The sequence below is a fragment of the Xyrauchen texanus genome, chromosome 35 (genome assembly GCF_025860055.1).
Source record: "Xyrauchen texanus isolate HMW12.3.18 chromosome 35, RBS_HiC_50CHRs, whole genome shotgun sequence".
Classification (NCBI taxonomy): Eukaryota; Metazoa; Chordata; class Actinopteri; order Cypriniformes; family Catostomidae; genus Xyrauchen; species Xyrauchen texanus.
The window spans coordinates 20,165,372-20,192,830 of NC_068310.1; the positions used below are offsets into that span (position 1 = coordinate 20,165,372).

At 37.0% G+C, this 27,459-nt stretch overlaps 2 protein-coding genes across 3 annotated transcripts in view; both read right to left on the bottom strand.

The window, feature by feature from the left end:
* Window positions 1–1,365: 1,365 nt before the first annotated feature.
* Window positions 1,366–23,940, bottom strand: LOC127628863 (leucine-rich repeat-containing protein 38-like). The gene is made up of 4 exons (XM_052105808.1): window positions 23,873–23,940; window positions 12,832–13,002; window positions 11,164–12,593; window positions 1,366–2,528 (listed from the first exon to the last, which is right to left on the bottom strand). The coding sequence occupies exons 3-4, from the start codon at window positions 11,789–11,791 to the stop codon at window positions 2,284–2,286; spliced, it is 873 nt and encodes a 290-aa protein (XP_051961768.1). The 5' UTR covers window positions 11,792–12,593; window positions 12,832–13,002; window positions 23,873–23,940; the 3' UTR covers window positions 1,366–2,283.
* A 147-nt stretch (window positions 23,941–24,087) lies between these two features.
* LOC127628768 (ephrin type-B receptor 2-like) overlaps window positions 24,088–27,459 on the bottom strand; it is a 104,618-nt gene continuing 101,246 nt past the window's right edge. For both annotated transcript variants that reach the window (XM_052105636.1, XM_052105637.1), the window contains one exon: window positions 24,088–27,412. In XM_052105636.1, the coding sequence (XP_051961596.1) occupies window positions 27,304–27,412 (109 nt within the window). In that variant the 3' untranslated portion in view covers window positions 24,088–27,303. The remainder of the gene's footprint in view (window positions 27,413–27,459) is intronic.

Sequence of the window (27,459 nt, forward strand, 5' to 3'; positions counted from 1 at the left end):
AACAGAATGCAATAAGAAGTGGGTTGAAGGACAGTTTTGTCTTCATACACCTAAAGGAGATACTTTCATTCTGAAACCAATTTGAAGTTTGTTCAGCAGAAAACTAATCATAAAATACAGAGGTTTAATTTTTTTACATGTATATTGACAAACTGTGTTTCTTAGTTGTGAAGATTAAAAAAAGTTTAAAATATTGATATTGAGTTTACAGTTACAATTTGAATTCAGATTCATGAACCGATTCATTCGGACTCATTTATGGACTCGGTCTTGAGTCCGACTCTGCCCCTTTTGGACTCGGACACAACTAAGGTGGACTCAAACCCAACACTACAGTGAATATAGGGGGAAAAAGGCCTACAGTCCTCATGAGTAGTCATTGTGTTTAACAGCGTTTAAATAATTTTACACAATAATTTGCTAAAATTCTCAAAATGGCACATCAGATGAAACTAGAGACTGTAGTCTTTTGACTCAAATAGGTTTCAATGTAAAAACTAGATTAGGTTTCTTACTAGAAGTTTGTTGCCATTTCTCTCAAAGACAAACTCAGCTGTGATCAGTACCTTATTTTGTCACATAATTCGGTGTCAAACATTTGACCCTTTACTGACTGCCCAGATTGTTCTCGACTGAGATCAGTCAGTTGAAATGAGATTATGCACAGCATATAGCGAATACAAAACACAATGTCCGTGCAGAAGGACGCGGGGTCGAGCAAGGATAATAAGTCATTCAGAGGTTAATTTTCTCGAACGCTGTGTCTCTCTGGCGCTATATAAATTCCTGTTTGTTTTAAGCAACCTGTCCAACCCATCACAGCAACATTGATTTCATCAATGGTGTGAGTTGGTGGACTGACTATCTGTTTGTTCAATCAACAGCAGATAGGAACGTTTTCAGAAGGCTGTTTGAAAACAATGTTTATTTTTCAATTCCATTTGTGCTCATGGCGTAGAAATTACACATTCAGCTAATGATTATACGAGCACCACAAAGGTGTAGTTTATGGCAAAACTAAGCATAATGCATAGGCTTCACATTCATTCACCAGACACACAGTTTCTTCATGCAATGCTGTTTTGCATTTCAAGTCATCATACATTAAATGATCACCGGATTAACTTAATCCTGATTTACTGTGCATAGTGAATTTGTACAATGGCATTAATAACTGAAAACTACGGTGTTCGAATAATAAAGCATCCAGGTCACTAGGTGTCAGTGTTAGCCAGACTTTGACATACTTCAAAAAATAAATGAATGCTCCTTTAAATTACATTCATAATTCATTTTGAACTTTTTATTGCTACAAAACAACAATAAAGGTAAATAATAGCAATGATACTATTAAACAATGGCAACCACATCGGGTCAGGTACAATGTGTGTGTCTATAAAAAATCATTAAGACAGCATACTTTGGTGTCAGTGTTTATTTAGTAATTACAGTACGTAAAAAAGGAAAGAAAATAACGAGACAGAGTTGACAAAAAATGAAGGACAAATAGTTCCCTTTTAATTCGGTTTAAAATAGCTTGGTACCTTGACTGAGTATTTGATATACAGTATGATAATAGTGACCGATCTTTAGCTACAGCAATTGCCCTGTATTTATAGGATGCATGACATATATGCAACAACCAAAATGACTTAATATCTTAAGATATGCATAATAAAAACAATTATGTGGTCACAATATGTTAATTTCATGTTAATTCTTTGGTGATAAGTGCCATTATGATTTGCGAAAAATGGTCTACAGAATGGCTCACTGGGACTATGTGCAATATATCATCTTTACTTTAAAGTGCAAGTAGCTAAACCTTCCTACAACTGAACAATATATTAATTTACACAATAGCAAAAATAACTTAATGCCCATAAAAACACTATTATTGTTTTAACACAGTTTTTGTTTTTATGTCAAAATATAATTCTGATCATGTTAAATTAATATATATATATATATATATATATAATACAGGGGCATGAGACAATGGTTTAATAAACTGCATTTCCCGGAACAGTTTTAGTTTTAAGGCTAAATTCCATAATTGGTATTCAAGTATAAAATATGATATATCATTCAAGCATCATGGATAAAGGTTTTGAATCATGAGATGCAAGATGACTCAAGCAGCCTCAATTCAGTAGTCAAAAAAAGGACTAATTCAGGGTTCTTTTGACATGGAAATAAAGTGGTTTAATTCATACTCCAATCCCTTGGCTTCTACTGTGTGGTGCATTACGAACAGTCTGTGGATGTGGGTTTGGAGTTCCCTCAGTCCTCTCCCTCTTCTTCGTCTGTCCTTTTGGCTTTGAGCCATTGGAAACAATGGATCGTGGAAGCCAGAAAGAAACTGGCAATAATGGCTGCCACTGAGATACAAATTCCAGAAAAAATGACTATAAGATAATCAGTGAGAGTCAGCATTCCCCGGCATTCCCGGAAACTGTCCTCAGAAAGCACACTCAGTGACACCTGCTGCCCATCCACTGGAAGAGAGCACTGCATATTCTCTAAACCTGGAGAACGAGAAAGATAGACAGGGAAAAAATAATTAAAACATATACACGCTCTGGACAGAGCTCTTGGAGGCTTAATTTCAATAAATTGTTCTTTGAATGTGGAGGAAATATTGATTTCTAAAAGTTATAGTATTTTTTTATAGTATGTTATATTCTTTCAATTAAAAAGACCAGGGCAATAGAGACGCATTGAAGATAAAGACACATGGAAAAAATGATATTGTTGAATAGTGCATGGAACATTCTGTTTTGTCTCTCATGAGCAGGGTACAGTTACAAGAGTTGGTCACTAATGTCATAAACATCCTCAGTTGCACAATAGTACACTCAAGCATTCTCTTTAACGGAGTTTGAACAAAGCAACTCTTTTCTTCAACAAATCTTTTATTCACTTTTATCACCAATTCCACAACAGTATTTTAAGAGCAAAGCCTGCATGACATGATGCAAGAATGGCAATAAAATATGCACGAAAAAAATTATAAACATCAAGAAATCGGACTAAGTTAAGCCAGAAAGGGGATCGGGTTTTTGCAGTAGTAGCGCCAAGACTTTGGAATAGTTTGCCCTCATATGTTAGGGATGCTGACTCTGTACATGTTTTTAAAGTACAACTTAAGACATATCTGTTTGCCATGGCTTATTCGTCTTAAATGTTTATATTTTTATTTTTTATTCTATTACTATTGTAGTATGTTTCTCTTTCTATTTTTCAGTGAGAATGTAAAGCACATTGGTCAACTTGTGTTATTTTAATAGTGCTATATAAATAAAGGTGACATTGACATTGACAAATTTGCAAGCATTTGAAGAGCATATTTAAATATGAGGACATTGTGTTTTTAAAAGGTAAGCTTTACAAGGACTTTTCAGCTGTTTTCCTTATCAGTTTATTATGTTATCTTATTGACACTAGTTTCACTAGTGTCACTAAAGGAAATTGTGAAAATATTGACAGTTTTGAGAAAGGTTTCCTTAACACTCAATCTGACTTCCATAACTCGGATGGATAAATAGTCCCACCCAAAGAACTGGCACTGGTTAAGCCATTGTTGCTGTGTCAGGCTGGTTGGGATGCTCAAACAAACTGAGCAATGTTTTATAGCGCCACATTGTTTACACTTTTCGCATATTAAGATAGAATATGAGAAAATATTTGAACATCCCAAAATTACACACTTCATCTTTAATTTATGCTTTGGTTTGTTTTTTGTTTATAGCCACATATCCAGACAATATATTGCATCAAAGAATAATGAATGCACAAGTGGAAAATGAATGGAGTGAAGAACATTAATGCAATACAAAAGACTCAAGGCTATTTACCACACTACAATTAAAAATGTTTTGTAGAACTCAATGTCATTACATTTAACCGCTTTTTAATGGGCAATCGGCACATGGAATGAGGTCAAATGAATGTTTTTTTCTTCTTGGTTTGCACTGAAACAACGAGCGCTCATGAGATTTGACACATCTGTTTGAAATCAGTTAGAAAAAAAAATCATAAATAAAAAAAACAGCCACAAAAGAGTTCCACTAAGAAGAAACAAACTATTCAAAACATAAATATCAAAATAATGATTAATGCCAAATCTTTGAACATTTCTTTAGATGAAACACCTTGTTGTTTATGTACAGTCAGCTGGTCATTATTGCAGTATAAACCTCGACAGGATGATCAGGGTCTTTTGTCATCCATAAGAGGTTTTTTGCGATAACGACTGGCTGATAGTACATTATCTTGCTTATTACACAGCTACTTACCAAATAAGTATGCAGCAATTGACCAATCAAAATAGAGTATTCTAGAGAGGTGTACATCCTCACAAATAATGCACTGTAGCTAGTAGTTATTACTTTAACATAGAGAAATTATTTACCAATGATTAGTGTTATGGTACAGTAATACGCTATAGTATAACATCAGCATTTGGAAATGTTTTTGTCTAGCAATATCACAACGCCACTATGACACACAAAATCCTTATTACATAACTGCAAAAAAAGATGTGAGATGGGGTGCTTTCCCATTTCCTGTCTCTTTCTCGCTCGCTCTCTCTTCAAGTGAAACATTTATTTGTAAAATTGTTCCTCTTTGCTTTGTATTTTGAATTTCAGGGGAGGGAGGTTTTTTTAATCCCCTTTTAGCTGTGTGATCAGCGGACACCAGATGACAGATTTAAAGTGGAACATCGCCTACGTAATACAGCCATGCTGACAGACAGACACAACAGAACAGCAGAGCTCCATTAATTGTGTTTACAATGAAAAACCCTTGTGATTCTGAGTAGTTTTATGGGAGAGCAAAAACAGCCTGTAGGAGAAGATTAAAGGCATCTGTAGGATTTCTTAAATGGTCTCTAAGAAAATAATTTCTATATTAAAATAAAAAAAGCATTCATGCATTAATGTTTCATGAGCCTACATGTCACAATACAGTGCCACCATGTTTGTTCCTGTTATTGGCCAAAGTCACTATCACATCACTACATCACTATCAAACATGTGTGGCAGTTAGTATGGATGAGTCACTCCAAAAAGAAGGGGTTTTCCACATGCTGTGGATTCAATGACCTCAGCCTCCTTTGTTGGGTTGGTCACGTGGCCATTTGCCTAGATCTAAAAGCTCATCCGATTAATTTTTTATCATGCCAGAGCATCAGTGTTTTACACAGGAACTCCCTCAGAGCAAAACACAAATCAACAACACACACACACATGCTTTAACCCATTTAGATAATTCTCACATCAGCCGCTAGCACAGACAGCCGACTAGTGTCGCCTTTCTCTGCTATCACTGCATATGTGTAACATGAGGAGTGCACAGGACATGCCATGTTAGTATGTATGTATACAACAACTAAATGAATTTAAGCTTTGGCTTTTGTGTTTGTTTTGTTTTTGGCTTTTGCAGTGTAATCAAACTGAATATATTATTCCTATTATTATTGGGTTTCTCTATGTATTTAGACCATGTTGGATTCATTAAATAAAATCTAGCATACTAAATGAGTCTGAACAAATACAACCTTCCTTTTATTATAATTACATCCTCATTACAGTGCACGTGTATTATCTTGTGCACCAGGGGTCTTTAACCATTTTCAGGCCTGTTGGTGACCAGAGTGTGCACCCTGTTATTACATTCAATTGAGTGTTTCATTTTGATCCTGGTCTATAATAACAGGCATGTAGTATCATATATAATACTTACATTGCAGGACCATTAAAATAATAATTTTTCATGTACAGTCATTTTGTACAATTATTTATAACACATTTTAGTGTATTATATGCATCTTTTTGAATTATTTATTGTATTCTTTACGCCACTGCTGAATTATGAGCACTGCTGTTGGGATTTCACATGGTTCATTTAATATTCTTGATGCAACATAACACTTGCCAGCCCCTGTCAGCTGTGTGCTTTCTAAACTGTGAAAGAGACACCACCACACACAAATGTACATGCTTACTCAGTGACGTCACCGCATAACAACACGTTATCAAACTCTCTTAATTTCAAGTGGCCTGCGAGCTCATTTCTGAAATGTAGGATGGCAGGGGATCACAATGTTTCACTGAACCAGTTAGCGCTTTCCTCGTGAATATAAATGAGCCTTCTCTTGTCATCTGTATGTTTTGGAGCGCATTTTGATTGCTTCAAAATCGGAATGAAACAGCTCTACACGGTTATCAACACGGCTTAATCATAGCAGCACGAGCGCAAAGCAGGTGCGCAAAGCATGGCATACATTTTTAGAAAAACTTTCAAAATTTGATGAAAATACTGTATATTTTAATCACGCTAAGAGACTCTCATGATACAACACCGCTGTCAAAATGTGCTAAAAATAAAATGTTCAGTTATTATTCATGTTTGGCATTATACCAAGTAAGTATGGATGGTCATTAAATTAACTTTGGTGTTGTTCTCCAACATGTCAACGATACCAGGAAACAAAAAATGTTGATTGATTTGTTGATAGTGTAAAGGAATCCAAAGATATAGCATTTGGAACCATGGCTCCCAAAGTGGATTTTAATTTATCCAAATTTTTTGATTTTAAGTATTCAAAAACATCTTGAAACAAATTGTTTTGAATATTAAAACAGAATAACTGAAAATTATGAATGCAAAAAAAAACTTACAGTATATCAACTAAGTGCCAAAAATAAAATTTAATTCCATCAATTCATAAAATGTGCGTTGAACGCTATCTTGTGCGCAGTCTGTGTATGTGTGCTCTGGGTCTGTTTACCACATGTGAGACACGGGGTTGTCCAAATATGGAATCTAAAAGCGTTTTCAGACCAGTTGATCGTTTGCTTTGTTCCAAAACGGGGGACTAAATTGTTACCGATTGTTGCATTTTCTTCTTGGTTTGGTTCGAATTCACAAGGGAAGATTGCAAAACAGACCAAAACTAGGTCTATTAAAGTCACATGTGAGCAAGCTGTCCCCTTATTGGTCACTATGTTTCTCTGTTCCAGGATTAAGCTCATCCATTGATATACTGGTTAAAATTATATGCCTGTAAAAATTTAAGAGAGTTTTTGAGCGTCGCCAGTCAGAGGTAGTGCTCCAAATACAAATTATCTGTCACTCAGATGGATATGAGGTGTAAAGTTTCCGGCATGGTTATTTTTATCCGTCATTAGTAGCTTTTGCATTATTTCTCCAGCACTCATTGAAATGTGCCTGTTATCACAGATCTCTCTCTCCCTCACGTACACAAACAGCAGAATAAAGTGGTGTAAAAAAATGTGTTATATGTCAAAAGTTGATAAACGCGGTCCTATCCGTGTTCTGCCACTATCCAAGAGAGAGAAACAATCGTACCAAAATATCCTGCTATTTTATGTGCCATGTTCATATATGCCTAAACGAACCGGACCAAGGGAGAAAACATGCCAGGTTCTGAATCAAACGCTCCAAACTAGCCAGGTGCCAAAACGCCCTAACACTCTCTAGACAGCCAATGAGGACAATCTGACAGTATGATGTAAAGCAGGGGTGGAGAACCTTTTTACCATTAAGGGCCATTTGACTATTTACGAAATTATTAGCAGGCCATAATTGCTTGCAATTTCTGATTGTGGGTTGAAATTAATTTACGCATTCCATTACATACTTACACACCAAAAAGCTTTTATTATACAATATTTTGTGTTGTTATCATTAAAAATTATTTGAAACATTATTTGAAAGGAATTTTTATTTCAGGTTAGTTGAATCAAGGCCATTTATTTGCTTTTCAAATTATTTCTCAAATGGCTTCGCGGGCCGGGTAAAATGGTCTTGCGGGCCTTATACGGCCCTGAGGCCTGACGTTCCCACCCCTGACGTAAAGGATTGTGTATCAGCGAATCGATCCCAGAGAAATCATGAGAGAAACCATCGTCGTAGATATACCATTAGCCACCATTACTTTGTTATGACACTCTTTGAGGAATATTTCAGGATCTACATATTTTATTACGTCGAGTATGGGCTTGTTTTATCCAGAGCTGTCTACTGTAAGTTGTGATATACCATTTTCATCATCATGAGTATTCTTCATGAAGTTATAAACCAAAACGTGATGATGATTATGTCACACGCGCAGTTTGATCTCTGAGTGAAACAAATCTGCTCATTATATTCTACTAATAAATACCTTTCAAATGATATATGACACATGGCTGTGTGATCTTTTGATCTTTTTACTGATTCTAAATATGATTGTTCGGATCACAAATTTGTGAATAATTAAAATAGAACAGTTCTATTTTATCAGTGAATTTAAAAGCAGTATTTGAGAATTGGCCAGATCAGCTATTCATTGTAAAGATAAGAGTCTAAGCTTTAAAACGACATGTATTTTGTGCCGATCAAGCAAGCGGTTGTTCATTAATACCAGCACCCCTCTCTGCCCGGTACCGGACCGTGCTGTGTGGACGAGCTTAAAACAAAACGTACGTTGTTAGTTTGCCTTCAGAAATTCCAAAACATGACAGTAGGAGCCTGATTAAAGGAATCTGTTTAGAGGACCCAACTAGTCACACTGTCAGAATATTTCAATTTAGCCATATAAAAACTAGGTGTTCATTTTTTCCACATATGTTATAATCATAATTTTCATCAGCATCCCAACCTCAAAATCAATGCTGTACTCTCAAATGTTCATTGCAATGCACATATTGTAACATTGTAATATTATTTGCATGGGTGCTACCAAAACAGGTGCTGGTGCCACATTTTCAAAGGGCCCAAATAAACCCTGACGTGGCCCAGGCCCAAGAGTTTAACACCCCTGTTTCTAGCCATTCCTCGACCAATATGTGTTAATACGGGTCTGGCGTTGCAGGCTTATGGACACACACAGAACAGCACTGCTTCTGAAAAGAAATCCTAGGGGGAACACTGGTTTTACTTAAATATTTAACTAAACTTAACTTGGATTTATTTAAAGTTGGCTTAATATTGCATTTCGCCCATATTTTCCATTAACAATACATTTTCCAAAACAATTATTTTAAGAACAAACAGTAATTGCAGTAAGCACCTGCAGTACTGCCACAAACCCCCTGTTTAAGACATTGAAGTTAAACACATGGTTTGTTAGCACAAATGTAATACACAATGCAAAAACCTCTCAGGGTCTGTCTGATGACCTTTAAAGGGTGGTTTAAAAAGTCATGTGCATGCCTGTCACAATACATGCTTTGCTTGCACACTCAGTCCTGCACTGGTGGAAATCTTGCTTCCTGCCCTTCAAAAAGCGACTCTCCAATTACCTTGTAGGCAACTGAAAGTGTGCCAGGAGTGTGCTGTCATCAGTATCAGATTCAACATTGGGCTGAATAATGGATATAACGTGTTCATCCATACCCAAGTGTAAGATTGACAACAGTGTAAGGAGTTTAAACTAGTGGCCCTTGGATTTTAAATTAAAGAGTACATTATGCTGCCTATTATCAATCCCTCTCTAACTCCTCCTAGTGAATTATTCCTTTTCATCTCCATTACTGTATGTTTTCATCTAGTATCTGATAGCAAACACCAAGCTAATTTCTAGGTCAGTGTATATGCTTTGCTCCAATTCTATATTTAATGCATAGCCACAACTTCACTAATTAGACACCATAGAAGTAATATTCTGAAACTGTGGACTGCAGACATGTCTTACACATCTAACTGAACCTGAATTGCAAAATTTAAGGTCAATGTTTATGTTCATGAGTTCATGTCCAATTAAGTAGTACAGTTTATATAATTTCTCTGAATATACATTCTGATTAAATGATGATGATTTAAAACAAAACAAAGAAAAAAATATTCAGACAAATATGATCTCCGACTCTCCGACCTTTCTTTTAATCAAAAATGTAATCCAATCATGAAGTTTCACACCAATGATATAACAACTATGATATAAGCATGTAACATTTCAGGTTTTTTATTTTTGTTTTTTTGAAGAGCTGTGAATTTAGGCTTTAGAATGTCATTGTTTAATATCCCAGCAAACATTTAATATGAAGCGCTTAATATTTCATTTTAAGGGGGTTTGTTTGTTTGGGTGTCGCAGAGGAAAAGTGAATACAATGTTGATACACAACCACTTCACGTCTTTCAAGCATTTGCTACAGTATACAGTATCTACATGTGCAATCTATACCCAAACTAAATGTTTCAAATTGACATGTTTGTAACTTGCAACTCAGTGTTTCATTAGTCTCTAAAACAGAAACCAGGACAGAAAAGTGACCTGTGCTTCTAACAGACAGTGAGGATCTTGTACAAATTCCAAGGTGTGGAACCTTGGACTAGTAGTAAGTGATATATTGGCCAAGGGATACTGTATCCAAGAGGGTACAATTCCCTTAATGATGACATGAGATGTAAGACAAAACTTGGTTGCAAAAAAGATTGGTTGTATATGTTTCATGAATTATGCACAAGATACATTTCTTGCACATTCTAGTGATAACCTACACTGTCTGCTTCATTATATCTTGGTTTGAAAACATTCTCATGCATTATTTATCTGTCTTCAAGATGCAATTAAGATGTAATGTCACAAGTGTTAGCTTTAAAAAGCTCTCAATAGAGATTAAAGATTAAAAAAATTAAATAAATGAAATACTAGCCTATCCTGTTAACTATCCTGCTAATGCCTGAAGTTCCTGTAACTCAACGGTTAAAGCATAGCATTAGCAACAGCAAGGGCAGGGGTGTATTTGCCAGGGAACACACAATGTAGACCTACTATTAAAATGTGTACCTCAAATGCACTACAAGTTGTTTTGAATAAAAGTGTCTGCTTAAATGTAAATTGATTAAGCCTGAATTGTGAACATCTGATGGGTCATAAGCATTCCCGTCCAAATTATAAACACCCACATGCATGACGTAGAATGTAGATCCTATGTATCATCACCTTTCACTCTCTATGTCATTGAGCCTTTGACATATAGAATGTTTTGATATATTAAATCTTCCACTGGTTGACCACTTAGAGCAAGTGGTTCACAGATCTACCTACCTCACCATTTAGCATAATAACTTGAATGATAAGTTACTGATTATTTATGCCATTATTTGATGTAGATGCATAGAAAGGAAAGCAATTTTTAAGCAGCTTACCCGTTGGGAGCTTGTGACGATTCTCCAACAGCCACAGAAAGAGTTTGGCAAAGTAACAATTGCACACCCAGGGGTTTCTCTCCAAGCGTATCACCCGCAAAGAAGGCATATGGCTCAAAACTTCAACGTCCAGTCCAGAGAGGGCATTCCTCTCAAGTTCCAGCTCTCGTAAAGATGTGAGGCCCAAGAAAGCATCCTTGCTGACCATGCTCAAAAAGGGATTGTTGCCCAGTCGTAGCTTGATCAGGCTTCGGGATTCCCCAAAAGTCCCAGAGGGGATCTCTGTCAAGTTGTTACTCCCCAGGTCCAGATAGACCAACCTGGAGGATGTGCTCAGGGTCCCAGGCTCCAGCTTAGTTAGGGAGTTATTCCTCAGATCCAGGTAGACTAGATCACTGTAGAGAACCAGGAAATCAGACGGGATCCAGGAAATCCAGTTATTTGACAAAAGAAGTCTCCGCACATCCAAAGGGATGGAGTCTGGTAGATGGGTGAGCCCTTGACCGGTGCAGTCCACGGTATGGTGGTCCGGACACAAGCAGCTGGATGGGCAGTTGTAACCCCAAGTTAACAAGGTAGAGGACAGCAAGGCAAGAAAAGGCTGAAGCCAGTGAACACATGAGAACATTGTCAAGAGAGTGAGAGGTGAAGGGGAGGTTTGGAGAGGGGCAGAGGAAAGGGGCTGGGGTAAAGGGTCAGGGGGCGAGATACTAGGAAAGGGGACGGGGCATGTGGAGATGACAGCAGTCAGGGTTGTCGTGAAGACATCTTTCCTTGTCTCCTAGTTTGCAATCTAAAAAGCAGCAAGTGGCTACAAAAACACGGAGCTCTATTTTCCAGCAGATAATGTAGCAGGCAGTGTGGGTCGTGTGGCAGCCCGCTGGCTCTGAGCATGAAAGGGGAGGAGAGGCAGCGATCAAGAGAATGTAGGGGAGTGAGAGAGAGAGATGCGGGGGATTAACAGAGAGGTAAACAGAGACGAGTGAACCACAGACTGGGAAGAGCCGGGGGCATGGAGAAGGGAGGGAGAAGAGGGGGACGTGACATGAAGGGAGGTGTATATTGGTTGGTTTAACCCACAGTCTGACAGTGGGGGACGCAGAGAGCAATTCTGGTTCTTTAATTCAAATGTACACTATGTGCTGATCTGTATCTCGGCCCATATGCTTCCGTTCTTGAGTGAGTGCCAGCTGAAGTGTGGTTTCCACCGCATATTTGACTACAGGCTGTGGTTGTGATTCTTGTTCAATTGTAGAAAGAACTAATGACTTGTTGGTGATGGTTATCACATTTAATCACGTTCGGCTTCTTTTTGGTTGTCTGGCGATTCAGAAGGCGTAGTGTCTAAATCCACATTCCGGCTCCATTGCCATGGTGATGCATATGACGATTAACTTGTGGCTGTGTGCATACAGATTACTGCCTTGGAACTGTGAGATGGTAAGAATCAAATAAGTGTGAACCTCAATAAAGAATATCAAACCTTTCAATTGCATGTTACAAATTGGAAATCGCACGCTGAATATTCTAGCCCCCTCACAAAGTCACACATAACCAAGCGACACTCACAGTTGTATATATCCTGAAAAGCAAATGTTTTCAAAAAGTTCCAAGATGCATGTTCAAATAGAAAATTAATTGAAGGAATACAAAATATTTTGACTTTACCTCTCTTCAGTGTGCTCATGAAAGCAGTCATTACTCATCGGTTTTCCAGCTGTTGTTTATTTCTGGCCCTCTGTGTTCCGAATTCATGTTTACTCCTGTGCTGCTGTAAATCTCCAGGCAAACAGAACACATGCTGTGACTGCAGACAGCTTTCCTCTTACGTCACATGTGCTGGAGAATGGCATGGCATAGACCAATGGAATTACACAATAGTCACATAGATCATATGGTACCCTTGACCTTTCTGGTAGACAGTAACATACAACAAGACATATCTCTGACCCTTACCAATCTCTTATTGACACTTTTTTTAAGCTTTAAAAATTATCAACTTGAAATGTTAATCTTACCTTTATTCCAGTTAAAGAAACATGTAGGTTCTAAATGGCAAATTCATTAGTGGAAAGGAGTTAAGTCCAGGTTATCTTCTCAGTAGGGCATTTGGCAGTGTCAGAAAAGTCACACAGATTTTCCATTCACAATTAAAATCTGACATATGAATAAATAATAAATATCTTGAGCAATATACTGTTTGACACAGGGGGCTTATGAATTGCACACAACAGGAAGGACAAAAACAAAACACTTTGTGGTCTTAAAGGTATAGTTCACACAAAATGAAAATTCTGTAGCTGTTTACTCACTCAACCCTGTTTTTCCATATAATAAAAGTGAAAGATGACTGAGGCTGTCGGTCACTAACATTCTCTTTAACATATCTTTTTGTGTTCTAAGAAAGAAAGTCATACAGATTTGGAACACACACTCATTCGATACATCCAAATAGCGGCTTTTTGCCTGTGCCAACAAAATACCCTCCTTGGTCGGTTGCCTCTATCACTACAACATCACCCTTTGTCCATATTTTAAAATGTCACTCTAATGCAAATCGGCATTTATGCACCAGACGAATGTATCAGGCATCTTGTGCTGCTTTTAAAGACACAATGTCAAGTTATAACCCCGATTTTTTTTTTTTTCATTTAGCTGCTGTTTCTTATGTTTTGAAAGTGTCCTGGACCATTTTTGCACCCATCTGTGCTTTTCCGGTGATGTGCGCGGCATTACAATAGTGGTACGCATCTTTTAAAACCACTTCTCATGCTGCTGCTGCCACTGACTGGGAAAAACACATGCAGTTCTGTGTGTAAACAAGCTTGGAAGATGTTGCAACTGCGAAGAACAGAATCTCTGCTTTGGCCTTTTGAAGCACTTAACATCACCATGGACTGTGTTATGTTTGCGTATTCTGAACATTTTAGAATCAGAATCAGCTTTAATGCCAAGTATGCTTACACATACAAGGAATTTGTCTTGGTGACAGGAGCTTCCAGTCAACAACAATACAAACAATACCAAAAACAGCAGCAAGACATAGGTAATTAAAAACAAAAAAGAACACAAAATAAATAATTATACATATACGTACATACACTCACCTTCATACATACCCACATACACACACGTAGTGCAAATCTAATACAATCTGTACAGATTATGTAATATTATGTACAGAGCAATGTAAAGTTTTAAAATTAAACTGTGTATTGCACATAATTATTGCTCAATGGGGCAATTTAATTGTTCATTAGATGGATAGCCTGAGGGAAAAAACTGTTCCTGTGTCTGACGGTTCTGGTGTTCAGAGCTCTGAAGCGCCGGCCAGAAGGCAACAGTTCAAAAAGGTAGTGGGCTGGGTGAGCGGGGTCCAGAGTGATTTTACCAGCCTTTTTCCTCACTCTGGAAGTGTATAGTTCTTGAAGGGGGGCAGGGGGCAACCAATAATCCTCTCAGCAGACCGAACTGTCCTTTGTAGTCTTCTGATGTCTGAAGACATCAGAAGACTACAAAGACATCAGAAGACTGATTTTAGCGTGGATTGTTTGTATTTTCGGCTCATATCAGCATTGATTGCTTGTGAACCAGTAACAATATGATTAAAACTTTGCAAATGAACAGTTATTGAAGGTTGGGGCAGTTAAAACACTATTGGACCCTGCCGCAACACTGTAAGTAAACAGTTACATTCAGGAATATTTCAAGTGTCGTGACATTTTAATAGTTTATGGTGTGGCTGTTCTTGATAGTTGAATAGTTTAATATATGGCAGATGCCATTTGCACCCTGGTGCAAATAATGGTCTATGCTATTTACACCCCAGTGCAAATAGAGTCAGATATTATTTGCACCCCAACCCTGGTGCAAATTATGGTAGACACTACTGTAATTGCAGCCTGGTGCAGATAGATTCAGATATTATTTGTACCTATATTTAAATACTAACATACAGTATGGGCATCACTACAGTGTGTTTATTGTGTTTATTTAGAGTCCCACAGACACACTAAATTAACCCCGACCCCTAAACCTAACCTTAGAAAAAAAATTACCTTGGTTTTACTACAGTAACCATGGTTTCACACATGTACAAGTGCGATCAACAGACCTTGCCTCCGGAACAAACCCTTCTCTGCACTCCTCGACATGATGAAATCAACATTTATGTTCATTTTATTCTATTATCTTAAGTAGTATTAAAGGAAATATTAAGAGTAGAAACAGGAAACGCAGATTCGAACCACGGTCGCTAGGACAACAATAGGCATTCACACACCATCTTTAAACACCACTGCAGCTAAATCTATTGATTGGTTTGTTGTATATTAACAGTAACTGATATTTACACAGGGCCCAAAATTAAAGTAAAATTTGGGCTGGGTATTCTTACATACTCTATTTGATTCCGGCATTGCCAGTCGATAATGTTAAAGAGGTGTGTGAACTTGCAAAAACAATTTGCTAGATTAGTGTCACTGAATGGCTGGATTTCTGATTGGTGTCTGGAGAATAGCATTGGATTCATAGACAATTGGAAGAGTTTTTGGGGTAGACCTGACCTGCTAAAGAGAGATGGACTCCATCCCTCCAGGGAAGGTGCCACTCTCCTCTCTAGTTTTTGGCTCATAGTCTTAATAATGATACTATTTGACTAACCGGGGCCCAGGTCAGGATGCACACAAACTGGTTAATCCAAATTTCTGCTAGATTACTTGAGATGTCACACAGCTCACATAAACTACAACACATAGAGACTGTATCTCCTAGATATCACATAGAGACTATGTCTGTTTCCCAAACTACCAAACACAAAACTCTCAAAATATCATTTAGAAAAAATCTGATTAAGGTCAAACTTGAAAAAACAAAACAATTGAAGATAAACATCATATAAATGGCAGGGTTACTAAACATTAGATCTCTTTCAACCTAAACACTAATTGTAAATATAATTATTATGATCTGTAATCATTTTATTTAACATTAGTGTTTTGGTTGAAAGAGATCTAACTTGCCATTCATCCATTTAGTTTGGATGCACTCTGCCAGATGAATATATTGGTTTAAATGAATCAACTCCCCCAGGTTATTGTTATAAACATTAGCCCTGTCTGAAGAGTCGAGGAGGTGGTGTTGCTACAATTTTCAGTGAAGTTTTTGTTGTTACTCAGGACAGGATATATACATTTCAGTCTTTTGAACTAATTATGCTTAATATGACACTGTCAGATGTAAATAAAAAATCTGTTGTCTTTTGCCCTTGCTACGGTATATAGATCACCCGGGCCTTACTCTGCTCAGATTTTCTATCAGAAAGTTAATGTAGATAGAGCTTTAATTGTTGATGACTTCAACATTCACATAGACAATGAAAATGACACATTGGTATTAACATTTATTGATATTCTCAACTCTCTTTGAGTCAGACAAAATGTGACAGGACCAACTCATAGCTATAATCATATGTTAGATTTAATTCTGTCATATGGAGTTGATAATATAGAAATTCCACCACAGAGCTATGACATCTCAGACCATTACCGTGTCTTTGTTTGTTGCGATCAGCTAATGTCACTCAAATCTACACCAAGCTATCGTTCAGGTAGAACTATTCTTTCAACCACTCAAGATAGCTTCACTAATATTCTCCCAGAATTGTCTCACATAGCCTACTCAGTAAGCCAAAAAGTCTAGAAGAAAAATGATGTAATAACAGAAAGTATAAATACAGTCTAATCTAGCATTCTTGATTGTATTGCCCCTCCTTCAATTATATAAACTTAAAGAAAAAAAAGCCTTGCACTGTGGTACAATGATCACACTTATGCTCTCAAGAGAGCAGCTTGGAAAATGGAAGAATTCAAAATTAGAGGTATTTCGCGGTGCATGGAAGGATTGTGTCTGAAGATACAGACAGGCACAAAAAGCTGCCAGGTCAGCATATTTTATCAAACTCATAGAAAATAAATCACAATAATCCTAGGTGTTTATTCAGTACTGTGGCTAAATTAGTTAGGAATAAAGCATCTACTGAACCAGATATTCCGTTGCAGCACAATAGTAATGACTTCATACATTTCTTTACTGATAATATTGAATTAATCAGAAATAGAATTGGAATTATGCAATCAACTGTCACAGAACCTCAGAAAATAGTCTTATAATTTTGCTCATGAGCAAATTCAATCCTTAGCTGTCACAGGTCATGAAGCGCTAACAAAACTTATCAAAACATCAAAAGCCACAACATATATATTAGATCCAATTCCAACTAAGCTCTTAAAAGAGGTATTCCCAGTAATCTCAGAACCTCTTCTTTATATTATTAACTCCTCGCTATCCTTAGAACATTTCCCAAGAAAATTTAGAATGGCAGTTATTAAACCGCTTATTAAGAAGACACAGCTTAATCCAAGAGAATTTGCTAATTACAGACCGATTTCAAATCTACCATTTATGTTGAAAATACTAGAAAATGTAGTGTCCTCCCAACTATGTCTATCACAGTACAGAGACTACAGAGTTACAAATGTCCCGAGGTTATCAGAGCCGGCCAGATCCAGTTCCTTTTGAATGTCCAATTTCTGATTAATTTCTGTTAATATATTAATGGACTAAGCAATGTACATCATGTGTTCTCAGTTTGGACCACGAGCTGACTGATATACCAGACCACTTTAGATTTTGTTGAGGGGGTGGGGGGTCACTAACACAGTAGGATACAAGACAAATTATAGGGGAACTCCCCAATTTTACAAGCGGAAAACAGAGTCTAGCAATGTTTTATTACAACCAATAGCATGTTATTGCTACAGTATATATATAACAAATGATAATATATAATGGAATATCTATGTAACTTTTCTGTGGGCCCTCCTCCTGTGAGGGCTCCTGTTACTCAGGTATATCATTACCACGGTCCGACACACCTGTCAAGGACATTGCATGACAGGGCTTAGAAGAGAAAAAGATCCAGCCTGGATTCTTCTTTAAAGAGAAAAGTAACATGAGATAACTTTGCTGTGTGTGAGTTTAGGTGTTTATGAGAACGCTAATGTGCTCAAAAAGAGCACCTGTCAACAGAGGCTCAGGGCAGGGTGACACACTTTTCATCCAGGTGCATTCTGGGCCCTCAGTCTAGATGATTCTCAGCAACATCCCCAGGAGCAAGATACTGTCGCCCTGCAATGTTGAGACAGCTGGCCCAAAAAAGGTTTTAAAAGCACTGATTTTCACAAAATATAAATGTCTCGAAAACTAGGACACCCACATGAATGCAGGGCATTGAAGTACTCTAACTACAAGAGATAAACGAAACTGGGCCAAGTCATTAATGCACTTTCAATCACAACAGTGCTGACAACTTCAATTTATGTGTAGATACAAATGGTATGTCTGTAATACCATTTTTATAGTGTACATCACTGCATTTTCTGCACAGATTATTGGATTAATATTTCATTGTTCTTTTTGTGTTGTCGTGGCTAATTCCACTGTGATTTAATATGCATACTGATGTCCACTGCAGCGCAGTAGGTAATACTACAGTTATCCGATAAGCCTGGCAGACTTTGATCTCGTTTCACAGTTTAGCAGTTGATGTGTGTGTGTTTTTTACTTGACCCTTATTTGTCAAGTCTACAAGTGGAAAACTGACAGGTCAATGTTTTGAAAACACTTTCCAAGGAAAACAAACTACAAGTTATTTACTTATGGTTGTCTCTGCAAATTAATTTAACATCAGAAAAAATATACACACATTTTATACACTCAAAAACATATTAATGAACAATTATTGAAATAAAATTACTACTGACACAGCTGGTCGATGAAAACACAGATAAACCAGATGGTCTGAATTCAAGGTCCACACAGTTGCATCCCCATATCACAGCAAACAGCTTTCTAACCATTCAAATACAACAGCTGGAGAGGCTTATTCCCCATCTCAGTCTCTCTTTTTCTCACACACACACACACACACACACACACACACACACACACACACACACACACACACACACACACACACACACACACACACACACACACACACACACACACACACACACACACACACAGTACTGTCGACTCACTAATTTCATTGGTATCTGGATGAGAGTAGAGGATGTTATCAAACAAGACTGAATAGATGGCAAGAGTGAGGGATAAGTGTAGAGGAGGTCAAATGCCAATGGCTTTTGAGGAATGAGCTTACAGAAACCATTTTTCAAATGAGCTGCAGGACATTAAAAGATACATTGTAGGAAAGAAATCATGAAACAAATGGAAGGTCAATGGCATTTTAATGATTAATGCAAGTAAAACACATTGAGAAACTTATCCCTAATAGTACACGTACACTGTGTGCCAAAGGTTTGGAAAAATTTACAGATTTTGCGGTTTCAGAAGGAAATTGGTACTTTAATTCCCCAAAGGGGCATTCAACTGATCACAAAGTATAGTCAGGGGATTACTAGTGTAAAAAAACAGCACCAACACCATTTGAAAAAAAGTCATTTTTGATCAAATCTAAACAGACCCTATTTCAAACACCTTATCCTTGAATAACCATGATAAATTGGTACTAGAAATTCACTTACCATTATAAAAAACACAGTTGAAAGCTATTTGATTCATTAAATTAAGCTCAACATTGTCTTTGTGTTTGTTTTTGAGTTGCTATAGTATGCAATAGACTGGTCAATATTAGGTCAAAAATGGCAAAAAAGAAACAGTTTTCTCTAGTATCTCATCAATCAATCATTGTTTTGAGGAATGAAGGCTATACAATAGAGATGCACCGATCGACCGGCCAGGGACCGGAATTAGCCGATTTTACGCATGCTCGGCCGGACCGGTAACCGGTCGGTCTTTCCGATTCCAAGCCGGTCCGTTTTGTTGCCAGCGGCGCAGGCAATAACGTCACAGCCGCACGTAAACATGTCATTGGCGTGGAAGATCTTCACTGTGAAGAATACATAAAGTTCGAAATCTGTAATAATCGTAAGGCCAAAGTAAACCGTGGGGGAACCACCACAATAACTTTCGGAACAGCAAACCTAATTAGATATTTAAAACAACATCACCCAGCTGAAAATGCCTATTTTAAAAAAGAAGCTAAAAAGTGAAGGCAGCTAAAGCTAGCCAGAGCTTAAAGCCATCCAATAGTCAGCAGCCTCTCCTATCATTCCTTGGTATGAGCAGCGAAAAGACCAAAGTATTTACGAGGAAAATTATGGAATTCATGGCCCAGGATGACCAGCTGTTCTTGTGTCATGTCACACACGCAGCCGGTTACAAGCATACCTGTCAACATTTGGGTACACAAATCCGGGTGAGGGGAAGTGGGGTGCTGGATGGCAGAGGAAGGCTAAATACTATACAAATTGTGCCGTTGTGATTTAATGTGCTGAGTAACGTAATTTTTCCCACTGTGTCCGATATTAAAATCAGTGCGAAACACATTGCAAAAGGCGTGGGCATTGTCGATATGGCTTCGGGATATGAAATTAAATTCTTCCATCCAGCTGTTGTTAAATGTACATGTATATATATTTTTTTTCACCGGAGCACCAGCTGATTCTTCTCCTCCCCTCTACCAGTGATGCTTGATTTAACATCCCGTGTTTACTGCCTGCGCAGATATCAACAGCGCAAATGGGTTGTAGGTTGCCAGGTTGAGGTCACAAATTATTTGTAATTTGTATGATGTGTCGATTGTGTGAGTAGGATACGTTTCATTCAAGATCTGGCAACTGGACCACCTTGGAATAATATATTGATGTGATTAATCTTATTACATGGTTTGGGCCATACAAATTACGGGAGTTTTTTGGGGAGAAATAACAAAACGGGAGACTCCCGGGAAAAACGGGAGTGTTGACAGGTATGGTTACAAGCCGATCCCGAAGCAGCAATCAGTTTTACAACTGATATTTGGACATCTAACGTAAGTTGAGCGTATTGGACGCAGATCTTCGGAATTGTTTTGTTAGACGAGTAATAAAGAGAAAAAGGTTTTATTTTATAAAAATAGTGGAAAATGACATCTGTTATATAAAGCAACTAATTTGCAGTTAATTGTTATTTCTTCCTCTTTCCAGTCACAGAGCACTTTATTTTGAGAGTTGTTTAAGTGAGAGAAGATCCTGTAACTTAGTGCAGTTTGGGGGAAACTGTAATGTTTAATAATTTATTTTATTATGAAAATAAAATGTTGCATTGAAGAAAGGTAGATTTTGTTTTTATATGTGGTCAGTAATAGTTCTTAGAAAGAAAATCGCAGTCTGAAAAAATCGGTATCGGCAGGTCACAATTGCAAAAAATTGGAAATCAGTGCATCTCTACTATTCAATGCTTGAAATTGCCAAAAAAACTGAAGATTTCATTCAAATGTGTACACTACAAAGACACTCTACAAAGACAAAGGACAACTGGCTCTATCAAGGACAGACAGAGATGTGGAAGGCCCAGATGTACAACTAAACAAGAGGATAAGTACATCAGAGCCTCTAGTTTGAGAAATAGACACCTCACATGTCCTCAGCTGACAGCTTCATTGAATTCTACCTGCTCAACACCAGTTTCATCTACAACAGTAAAGAGAAGACTCAGGGATAAAGGACTTATGGGAAGAATTGCAAAGAAAAGCCACTTTTGAAACAGAAAAACAAAAAGAAAAGGTTGGAGTTGGCAAAGAAACACAGACCTTGGACAACAGATAATTGTGGGATCAGTTAGACCGTAAGGTGCATGAGACAAGACAACCACATCTATGGCAAGTGCTACAGGAAGCGTGGGGTGAATGCTTCTGGACAAAGAATCTGGACAAACTGACAGCTAGAATGACAAGGATCTGCACAGCTGTCATTGCTGCACATGAAGGATTGTTTTGATGAGAACCTTTTGAAGTAGTTTAAGAAGTTCTGAAAAATTTTCTTCAAATTGTAATAGTAATTTTACATGTTATTAATGTCCTGACTATACATTGTGATCAGTTGAATGCCACTTTGGTGAATAAAAGTTCCAATTTCTTTCCATAAGAACAAAATCTGTACATTATTCCAAACTTTTGGCCACCACTGTTTAACCCTTTAATGGATATCTCATGTCTTTAGTGACCTGTGACCCAATTTCACCCCCTATTCCTAATACATACACCTCTTTGGTACAGTATTTCTTAACCTTTCTCTTCTAAATAGTGTAACTTAAAAAATAATAAAAACATTTACTATCACATGATATCTAGTAAGACAAACGAGTACTATATTCATGCAAATGACAACTATAACCTGTTTCTTTTCTGCGTAACAATGGCGAATCATCAGTATTCCATATGCGTGTACACATCAATAATATACATGCTATTTCTTACTCCAGGTGGCGCTGATGTTTCAGTATACGTCTTGATTTACATTTGACATTGATATTTGACAAAGCAGCAACATGGAAGTAAACTATAGCAAGTACAACACATGAACATTATGATTTACAGTAGCTATTGTCATTTGGGTGTACAACTGAAATTCTGTAAGCTGCGTCATCTCTCTGATGTATGAAAAATAAAGCATCAAAATATATTCTATTCTATTATTTTCTAATTGTCTTGAAAATGTTTTGAAAATTTTGTAGATCCATTTGTGTTAGATATACATGCCAGGATGCTAAATATAAAGTATGTAATAATGTTTGGTGAAACACCAATGCATTTAAGGGTTAAGAGAGTGTCATTTGCATTCTAATTAACTTCTGATAAACATCTTAATAAGTACATCTTTACCTACATTGTAAATAATAACTGTCTCAAAGGCATCTGTTGAATATTCTTCTGACATCCGAGAGGAAACGTCTTATAGACGTATTACAGATGAGCAAAGAATCTAAAAACAAAAACCTCTTCTAGAACTCATACATAGAATAGACATCTGGGTTACGTACACGTGCTATAGGGTATGCTGAACTAATATTAAGTTTAGATATAGTTTAATAATTTAATAGGTTTTGCAGTTAGGCCTATCCTTAAACTTATACTTTATCACTTACTGATGTGCACATTTTCTGATTATTAATCCACTTCTGGCATTGTATTTATTCTGCGCAGTCAATATAGCCCCAATAGACAGTATTCAGAGCACTATATTTGACGAGAATATAAGTCCCCCAAGGCTGAGGGACAGTTTCTTCAATGGCATGCACTTTAAATAGCTGTATAAAGCAATATCACTAAAATGGTCCATGACTAAAAAAAAGTTTCTTAAGATGAACGACAGCACCAATGTAAAACAACGGTAGTGAACTCTTAAGAGATTGTAGCCCAATCAGTCTATCCTCACAGCCTCGTTTTCATCCGTCAAAAATGTAATATGGCGCTGCTCTGATTGAGGTTTAGCCTAATTGCTCATCCTTCGCAACAAATCAATTCCTCTCACTTAAACCATTTATTACAGTACAGGCATTCTGCATTTCCTCCCCCGACCAAACTAGCAGTGTTTGGGTGCATTTTCAGCATGGATCTTTTTACAGAAGGCCTTTAACAACATGAGGGCTATTTACCAAAATATTAGACCGGGACACTGTTGATTTAGCTTAGCACTTTAACAAAACTGAAAATCAGGTATTTTGCATCAAAATATATCTTAGAATTTCAGGGATCCTCATTAATTACATATGCAACATTTTAATAATAATTAGATCAAAATACCTCAAAATCTATCTTTTGTTACTGCTCTCGCTGACATCGTGGAACAGGGCAACGTGCTGCTAAAGTTGGATACGATGAAATAAACTCAAGAGAATGTCAGTTTGAAAACAGATCGAGGTATCACTTTGAAGCCTATAGTTCCCCCTGGTGGTCACGAGCTGCATACATTTTCATTCAAAAGAAAGAACACACTTGGCACGTGACTCATGTCACTGACCCTTGCTGATTTTTTATTGAAGAAAAACATAACGGGCCACAAACTTTCTTTCAAAATAAGCCAATAGCAATACTACAAATGATTCAACTGTAACATCATTCACAGGGTTACAGTAAATGTACATTTATACAAAATCCAGAGCTTCCTGCTTCACTCACAGTGGTCATGGCAGACAGTGTGTGTGTGCGTGACAAGTTATTACCAATGAATGTGTGCGCATACAATACAAAAAAAAAAAAAAAGAAAGAAGATATTTTATAAAATTGAGGGCTGGAAAAGAAAATTAATATTTGACAACAGTACAATTAAAATGGTAAAAAAATAAGAAGAAATAAAATATACATGATTTTCCCCGCCGCTAATATATAAACATATTTACATCCTTTTCATACATCCATTTCTTTACCGCTCAGTCATCCATGCATTACGGTTAACACTTAACAACCAAATAACATTTCAATCAGTCATGAGCCTGAAATTAAATAGGTTATTCAAATTAATAAGGAAACTATCTCATGAAAAAAGGGATGTATCCAAGGCACTCAGACTTAAGTATAAAATGTAAAAAATCCTTTATTAAACCATGGCCAAACTAATTAAAAACCTCGAACCATTTTGTAGCATGACCCGTCAGTTTGTGGTTTTTAATTATTCTGGCCATGGTTTAATAAAGGCTTTTTTAAAATGTATACTTAAGTCTGAGTGCCTTGGATACATATTTTTTCATGACATAGATTAAACCTTTTACAAAGAGCACCAGCAGATATGGACTTTATACCCAAGTAGCACTTGTTGCATTTTAGTTTCTATATATGTTAATAAGGAATTGAATTAGGTTAATTCCCTTTATAAATTTGTTTTGATTCCTAGTGGACTTTAGTGCTGGGCCATTTAATTGCAAATGTCAAATGATGAAATTCCAATCAAAGGGTGAATAAGACAATATGTTACATACAAAGCATTTGCACTCTAGCATTTTACATACTGTATACACTGGCCCCAAAAAGTAGGCTATTCAGATACTTAAGCCTTACTTTATTATGGATACATGTCTTTACATTGTCTAACATTTCACAAAAAAGTTTGGGCACCTTCTGGTTATCTGGTTGATTATTCTGCTATTCTTGTGGGCAGCTAACTTCATACATCCACTAAAAATGATGGGACCAGATGAAAAAATAAAAAAAAGTGTAAAAAGTAAATAGCTGCCCCAAACTTTTACACATCCACATTTCAAGGTAAAAACAAAAACTTGGAATATAGAAATTGACATATGTAATTCAGAGTTCAGGCAAAGCTTTACAAAAAGTAAGGACATAATGGCCTGCTTTGCTTTAAAAGAGTATGCCAAGGGGAGGAACAAGAAAAGGTTTGTTAAAGAGGTGTTAGTGTTGCAAGACAGATAAACACAAAATGTATGATAGACATGAGAATTAAACCTATTAAGATACATGGAAAAAAAAAAAGTGTTTAGACATGGAAGACCAGTCAACAAGTTGAAAGGAAGCACATTCACTTTAAAAGAGACTGTGTCACAGTGTCAACTCAACAACTATTTTGGGTTTCAAATGTGCTACGCACCAGGAAGAGCAACTGCTTATTAAACAACACTGTACTAAAAACAAACAAGCAAAATGTATATTGTAAGGAACTTTACAATAATGCTCAATATGCAAGTTATGTAAAAATGTGTCAAAGATGAAAAAGTAACTGCAATATTGACCTGGCCACTAAGGTACATGTACTAACATTGGAAAAAATGTTTGGCCTGCACCTCTATTAAATTATGTCACCAGTCTCTGTAAGCAAATCAGAGCATAATGTGCCCCCGAAATGTGTGCATGATAAAACCATCCGAAGTACAACATTGGTGCATGATTATGTGGTTAATTGGAATGTAATTATGTTAAAAAGTACAAAACAAATAAATTAAGCTCATGAAGCAAATCAAACATTTTCATCACAATATTTTATACAAAGAACATACTGAACCAGTATTTGTCACTTTGTCTAATATTCACACAGCTGAAAAGTTCTCATATTGGCAAGAGTTGCCAGCTTAAGATCCATCACATGGATCATTCCTCATCATACACGAGTATCACATGTTCATATTCGTTTTTCCTATTTTTCTCACTATTAGTCCATAGTCCATTTCAAATGCACACCAATACAACATTTTATTTTTATGAGGTCACGTATGTGTTTGAGGTTCCAAATCATATCACAAGAGAAAACGGGGCAATATGTTCAGAATCTAATTTGCGGTGGTTGCTTGTGTAGTCTTTTTAAAGGGAAGCTGTGGTGATGGGGGCATGGCTCCTCAAGCTGGTTGACATGATTTTTAACAGCTGTTTCTCATTACAGTGATAGCAGAGAGAGCCCTTAAACCAGCTGAACATGCCAGAGAAGAGGGAGAGAGAACGAGTGTGCAGCGTTGCCACCTGTTTACATTGAGTGTTTGTGAAGTTTGTTTATTCTGAGAGTGTGGATTATTGAACTGAGTGAGAACATTGAAAAGAGTGCATACGCTGCACATGAAGGTCAAGAAAATAAAAGCCTTACCTGAAGCATGTTCCTTCTCCCCTGTCTCCTCAGTTCCACACATAAACCCTGACGTGGTGTCACAGTAGCCTTTCCATTAGATTTACCCACAAAACTAACAACTTGTTTAAAAAAACATAAAATAATATATGCTACATTTACATGCATTAACACACATTCATCTATTAAAGCCAATTATTCTGCACATGGTATGCAAAAAGTATTTTTTAAAATGTATTTATTAATTTATTTTAAATGTAAATAGCCAGGCTGGTGTTGTAAACTTTCTTAATTTGCTAGTAATATATGCCTTATTTGAAATACTACAAAATACTGTATACTTGCATGTAAATGCAGCTTGAATAACATTTATGTATAACCGTTGATTGCTATGAAATTATTGGCTATTGGAAAGGCTTCAGCTTGCCTACAGTGTGCTGGTGGTTTACTGAGTGTATACAGTATAGTGTGCAGAAAGGCCTTATCGGGACGTTCTTTTCTGTGGTCATCATTCCCTTTTGGAGAACTGTTTTTGATATTTCATCCCCATAGAAAGTGGCTACTGCTGAGCTCTGGACACAAGGCTTGCTGATGGGGGTATCTTTCTTAGAGGAGGACCAGTTTGAGGGTCCGCTGTGAACAGGCTGGTCACATCCTCTGCTCCTAAGAATCAAACCTCTACGGATTGGATCTGGTTCATCTGGGCTCGCATCATCTGAACACTGTTAAGAATCTTCTTCTGGTGGCCGGCTAGTGTGACTCCCACCCTCAGGATATCACTGAGGAAAGAAAGAGTGAACTATTGTTATTTTATTGTGCAGTGAAG

What these genes read in the sequence shown, in the direction of transcription:
- LOC127628863 (XM_052105808.1), bottom strand. Translation starts at nt 11,791, where the DNA reads ATGTTCTCATGTGTTCACTGGCTTCAGCCTTTTCTTGCCTTGCTGTCC. An exon ending in TCGTCACAAGCTCCCAACGG is followed by an intron (nt 2,529 to 11,163) that starts GTAAGCTGCTTA and finishes CTCGTTCTCCAG; the next exon opens with GTTTAGAGAATATGCAGTGC.